Source organism: Salvelinus namaycush, chromosome 1 (assembly GCF_016432855.1).
Source record: "Salvelinus namaycush isolate Seneca chromosome 1, SaNama_1.0, whole genome shotgun sequence".
Lineage (NCBI taxonomy): Eukaryota > Metazoa > Chordata > Actinopteri > Salmoniformes > Salmonidae > Salvelinus > Salvelinus namaycush.
Window position 1 is genome coordinate 8,919,027 of NC_052307.1, and position 6,789 is coordinate 8,925,815.

The following is a 6,789-nucleotide window of genomic DNA, read 5'->3' on the forward strand; positions in this document are numbered from 1 at the left end:
TACTACAGTGAATACTGTAGTGTTTACTGTAGTATACTGTAGTATTTACAGTTAACTATAGTATAAATACCCTAGTAAAAGAAAACGGTAGTATATACTATAGTAATTCATGTAGTGTTTTTGTGGATTGTTGTATACTGTAGTATTTACGCAGACATTACTGTAGTATTTACTATGGTCTTTCTTCTTCTATGATCTGTAGGTAGGTAGGACTGGGGTCTGAACAGACAGTTCAGAGCTTCTGATCTTTTCTATCACCTGAAGGGAAGACAATATATGGTGTATACTTGGCATGTAGGTTCCTCACTTATGGGTGGCACAAATTGGGATATGGGGGAGGGGAATGGGCAGAGTATATGCAAATTCAATACTGCAGTATATACTATAGTTTAAAAAGCTTCGTGTTTTTGTGGACTGTAGTGTTTTTGCGGACATTACTGTATTATTTATTACAGTGTTTTTTTGTGTAGATAATAATGTAGTACTTACTATAGTATTATACAGTACACTACACCATTCCATACTAAGTACTATGTTAGTGGGATACTACAGCGTGTAGTATAGAATTCTACAGTATACTACAGTTTACTACAGAATTCTATAGTAAGTACTGTAGTATTCCATAGTAAGTACTGTAGTATTCTATAGCAGTGGTGGAAAAAGTACCCAATTGTCATACTTTAGTAAAAGTAAAGATACCTCAACAGAAAATGACTCAAGTTAAAGTAACCAAGTAAAATACTACTTGAGTAAAAGTCTAAAACTATTTGGTTTTAAATATACTTAAATATCAAAAGTAAATGTAATTACAAAAATATACTTAAGTATCAAAAGTAAAAGCATAAATAATTTCAAAATTGTCTATATTAGGCAAAATTAAGCACAATTTATTTTTACATTTACGGATAGCCAGGGGCACACGCCAACACTCCGACATAATTTACAAATGAAGCATTTGCGTTTAGCGAGTCTGCCACGGATATTCTCTTGGTAAGTGCATGAATTATACCATTTTCCTTTCCTGCTAAGCATTCAAAATGTAATGAGTACTTTTCGTTGTCAGGGAAAATGTATGGAGTAAAAAGTACATTATACAGATACTTAAGTAGTACTTTGAAGTATTTATACACCACTGTTCTATAGTAAACCTGTAGTATTTTTTCATGTGAGATTAAGAATTGCTCAACAGCTAGTCAAAGAAAATCACTGACTCTTAGGAGATGAAAGTGTAATATCCTGGCACATGAATAATGTCCTTAATAAAAATAAAGAGCAGAGAAAAATGTACAGAATATTAAAACAATCCACAACAGACATTAACTGAATGCATAATTAAAATTAAATATTACATCTTTGTGGAAGAATTAACATGTTAGAAGCCGCAAATAACAGAAGAGAATGACTTAATCAAGGTAACTGTTTTACTCCCACAAATAACCGCATTTACGGCATCTGCTGGAGCGCCACCATTGCCAAAGATTACGTAAAAATAAAAAAAAATTAAGCCACTTATTTACAATTTTGTCAGTGAATATGTTAGTTTGTCCTACTGCTAAAATATTGTGTGGTGTTATTGCCAGTGTAAAACAGGAGACAAAAGGATGTATACCATTCATGATTGGTCATCAGGCATGGAATCATGACCCTACCTATGACTGGCCCCAAAACACTGGGCCCTCAACACTGGCCCCACAACACTGGCCCCACAACACTGGCCCCACAACACTGGCCCCACAACACTGGCACCACAACACTGGCACCACAACACTGGCACCACAACACTGACACCACAACACTGGCACCACAACACTGACACCACAACACTGGCACCACAACACTGGCACCACAACACTGGCACCACAACACTGGCACCACAACACTGGCACCACAACACTGACAACAGACAACACATTTCATTGGGTTTTGACTTTAAGAGCCTCTACGGAGGTCTGATTGGACAATATTCAGCCCAATATTTAATTATATTGTGTGTATTGAGCTGTTGGCCAATGGACTGTTTTTACTCGTATTATTATCTATCCTGATGCCTAGTCACTTTACCCTGCCTTCATGTACATATCTACCTCTGTCACGTTCCTGACCTGTTTTCTGTTAGTTTTGTATGTGTTAGTTGGTCAGGACGTGAGTTTGGGTGGGCAGTCTATGTTTTCTGTTTCTATGTTGGTTTAAAGGGTGACCTGATATGGCTCTCAATTAGAGGCAGGTGGTTTTCATTTCCTCTGATTGAGAGTCATATTAAGGTAGGTGTTTTCACACTGTTTGTTGTGGGTGGTTGTCTCCTGTGTCAGTGTTTGTCGCGCCACACGGGACTGTCTCGGTTTATGTAGTCTGTTCCTGTTCGTGAGTTCTTCGTGTATTTATGTAAGTTCCATGTCCAGGTCTGTCTACTCCGTTTTGTTATTTTGTTAATCATTCAAGTGTATTTCGTTTCGTGTTTTTTTCGTCTTGTTCATTAAAACCATGTCATTTCACAACGCTGCGTTTTGGTCGAATCCCTGCTCCTCCTCTTCGGATGAAGAGGAGGAGGAAAGCCGTTACAACCTCAAATACCTTATTATTATCTATCCTGATGCCTAGTCACTTTACCCTGCCTTCATGTACATATCTACCTCAAATACCTTATTATTATCTATCCTGATGCCTAGTCACTTTACCCTGCCTTCATGTACATATCTACCTCAAATACCTTATTATTATCTATCCTGATGCCTGGTCAGTTTACCCTGCCTTCATGTACATATCTACCTCAAATACCTTATTATTATCTATTCTGATGCCTAGTCACTTTACCCTGCCTTCATGTACATATCTACCTCAAATACCTGGTACCTCTGCACATTGACCTGTATATAGCTCCATTCTTGTTTATTTTATTTTATTCCTCTTATGTTACTATTTTATTATTATTAAACTGCATCGTTGGGAAGGGCTCGCATGCAAGCCTTTCACGGTAAAGTCTACACCAGTATTCGGTGCATGTGACAAATAAAATGTGATTTGATTTGATTATGATTTGATTTGACTTACTCTGAATGACCATCTAACTATTTGCGTTATACTGTTAGTCATCTAGTTGTATGCATCTATATCTATTTGTATTCAGAAATCTCGGTATCCGCTTGGCTTTGGTGGCAGCATTCCATCGATTCAAACATTTCTCCCAGTTAAAATCAATCTACTCTTCACAACGACAGCAATTCCAACAATTCCTGCGTCACATTCCCTCCTCACCATCTGTCCGTTGGCATTCGCCTCTGCTTTAAATATGCTGGAGTGAAACACACCGTGTTGTCTTTCCACCACACCCCACTAATAAACCCCTCACTTTCCCATTTCCCCCAGGCCCGACCAGGAGCAGGTAGCAGTCAGACCAAAGGCTGGGACTCCAAAGCTCCCAACACCTCCTTAATGACCACAGATGTGTTAAACAGGCCTGCTACTTAGGAACCACGCTTCAATGGCCACTTATTTAGTAGCGCTCTCAAAAAACAAAGTGACTCATTGTTGCTTTCAACAGCATCCAATCAACCTACTATGTAATTAGGCCAATACAGAAGCCGACACAGATACAGAGCCATTTGATCTGAATTCCCCATGCTGTGGCTTTGTTAAATTTGTAACCTCTATAGTCAATTGTTTCAAGCAAGCTAGGTAAGTTAAAAAAAACGATGATACAAAATGAAATGAAATCAATATGCTTCCCCATGGAGAAAACTATTGATGCGGACTCCCCCGTTTCCTTCAGACAACCTCAGTTCCTGTCCAGAACCAAGCATCTAGTTTATCCAGTGTCTGCCCCGAGATCAAATCAAATCAAATTGTATTTGTCACATACACATGGTTAGCAGATGTTAATGCGAGTGTAGCGAAATGCTTGTGCTTCTAGTTCCAACAATGCAGTAATAACCAACGAGTAATCTAACCTAACAATTCCACAACTACTACCTTATACACACAAGTGTAAAGGGATAAAGAACATGTACATAAAGATATATGAATGAGTGATGGTACAGAACGGCATAGGCAAGATGCAGTAGATGGTATAGAGTACAGTATATACATCTGAGATGAGTAATGTAGGGTATATAAACATAAAGTGGCATAGTTTAAAGTGGCTAGTGATACATGTATTACATAAAGATGGCAAGATGCAGTAGATGATAGAGAGTACAGTATATACATATTAGTCTGCCCAAGTCATCGGCTGTGTCCGAATACCCATACTAGCGTTCTACATACTTAAACCCCATACTCATTACGCCGTTTGATCTAGTAGAATTCACTCATCTTTTTCCAACTAATGTGTTTGACAACGGCTGATAATCAGATAAATTGATGCGCTGTACCAAAATGAACGAATGAACGAACGCATTCGATGATGCATTTTCGAAATTTCACATACTATAAAACTACATTTTTTCCGCATATTATTTAATACACTAGTATGGATATTCAGACACATCCAATGTCTTCTTTTAAGTCTCTTAATATGTTTTTTTTGTAATTGGTTATAATTTATTGATTGTATTTGATTTGTAAATGTATTCAGTGGATTTGAATCTAGATAAAGCGAAGCCAGTTCAGAAAGGGAACCCGAGTGTCTGCATCAGCTGAGATTGCACCAATTAGATGCTAGCAACAATCACGCCTACATTATTTAGCGGTCCATTTAAACTGACCGGTTCTGCTCACACATCTTGCTGCTGTCGCTAGTCTGCGTTTCTTCTATTGCTCCCACCACCACCCCACCTCCACCTGTTAGGTTCTGTGTTACTGATGGGGGATTGGTACAGCATACCGCGCTCACTGCTTGTAGGTCATTTTATATATCAATATTGACGCTTTGCTTGGGCATTGAGCTACCCTGAAGGAGAAGAGCCTATATCGCCAAGACTTACATGATTCATTATTTAGTAAATGGTTAAACATATTTATTTTCTGAATTGATTTTAATTGAACTGGACTGATTGATTACCTGGTTCGGTTTAATCTTTCACCATTGATAGTTTTACTGTGTGCTTCTCTAGTGTCTATTGTAAATGTTGATATTGTCATGTTTTTATTCTTTGTGAGTGTGTTTGTGTATATGAACTTTGAACTGAAACGTGCGATAGAAAAAAAGTTATAAGTATCTGACATGACTCTGTGGGGTATCATCTGACATGACTCTTTGGGGTATCATCTGACATGACTCTTTGGGGTATCATCTGACATGACTCTGTGGGGTATCATCTGACATGACTCTGTGGGGTATCATCTGACATGACTCTGTGGGGTATCATCTGACATGACTCTATGGGGTATCATCTGACATGACTCTGGGGTATCATCTGTCATGACTCTGGGGTTTCATCTGACATGACTCTATGGAGTATCATCTGACATGACTCTGGGGTATCATCTGACATGACTCTGTGGGGTATCATCTGACATGACTCTATGGGGTATCATCTGACATGACTCTGGGGTATCATCTGTCATGACTCTGGGGTATCATCTGTCATGACTCTGGGGTTTCATCTGACATGACTCTATGGAGTATCATCTGACATGACTCTATGGAGTATCATCTGACATGACTCTGGGGTATCATCTGACATGACTCTATGGGGTATCATCTGACATGACTCTGTGGGGTATCATTTGACATGACTATGTGGACTATCCAAAACTGGAACTAATATGAGAGCTAGTGACCTGAGAGAAAAGGGGCGGGAACTGACCTGGCAGCGATATACAACGTTCGGTTCATAATCATGACCAGCTGGATGTCCAGTTTGTGCCGTTGTGTATTGTTTCTTCCAGGTTTGTGTCCAACAAAAGCCGGATACTGCTTTGTATCTGTGGAGAGGGAGGAACAAAAACAATAAATATAGGAAGCAATCCCCCCTGTTGCAAGGCAATGTTTAAAAAGAAAAAGCCTGACAGAGAGAAAGGTCTCTCTGAGGTTGCTGGAGGATGCTCCAACACTGTATGGCTGGGAGGAATATAGGGTCTACCCATACAGAGAGAAAGAACAATGAGCCTCACGTGGTATTTACACTATCACACACTGCATTAAAGCCCCAACAGGAAAATACAGGATTACCCTTTGATGTAGGGTGGGCTCCATTTCAAATGCAGCTTTAACTCCTCCATTTTTTATGTTTCCCTGGGCACCAAATTATATTCTACCTTCCAAAAGCACTCAGAGGGGAGAGGGGAGAGACGAGAAGGTAGTGGGAGGCGGTGGTTGGAAAACAGGGTGTTGGGGGAGTAGGAAATAGCTGGGTGTACTCACAGTTGCCATGTGAAATACTGATTGGCTCCGAGTCTTCTGGGAAGCCAGCCCCAGCAATCTGCAGTAGCGTGAAATACAGCAACAAGGCCTCAGACCTCATTGTAGCTCTGCTGGTTCCTTCCTCGATTACTTATTTACTTTAGCCTGTGAGGAGAAGACCAAGAAGAAAAAAATGTATTAAACAAATAAAGTCCAACTGAATTAGCTGTTTCTGTTTTTCATAGCCGATGCAATCTGTCAGATATGTATGTATATATACACTGCTCAAAAAAATAAAGGGAACACTTAAACAACACAATGTAACTCCAAGTCAATCACACTTCTATGAAATCAAACTGTCCACTTAGGAAGCAACACTGATTGACAATAAATTTCACATGCTGTTGTGCAAATGGAATAGACAAAAGGTGGAAATTATAGGCAATTAGCAAGACACCCCCAAAAAAGGAGTGATTCTGCAGGTGGTGACCACAGACCACTTCTCAGTT

The 6,789-nt window shown here is 39.4% G+C and overlaps 1 protein-coding gene across 1 annotated transcript in view; it reads right to left on the reverse strand.

Annotated features, from left to right (window-relative positions):
- Nucleotides 1–6,430, reverse strand: part of LOC120050324 (semaphorin-6A-like) — a 49,752-nt gene extending 43,322 nt beyond the window's left edge. Inside the window, exons 1-2 of the mRNA XM_038996908.1 lie at nucleotides 6,302–6,430; nucleotides 5,745–5,862 (exon numbers count right to left, since the gene is read on the reverse strand). Coding sequence (XP_038852836.1) covers nucleotides 5,745–5,862; nucleotides 6,302–6,401 — 218 coding nt within the window. The 5' untranslated portion in view covers nucleotides 6,402–6,430. The remainder of the gene's footprint in view (nucleotides 1–5,744; nucleotides 5,863–6,301) is intronic.
- Between the last annotated feature and the right edge of the window lie 359 nt (nucleotides 6,431–6,789).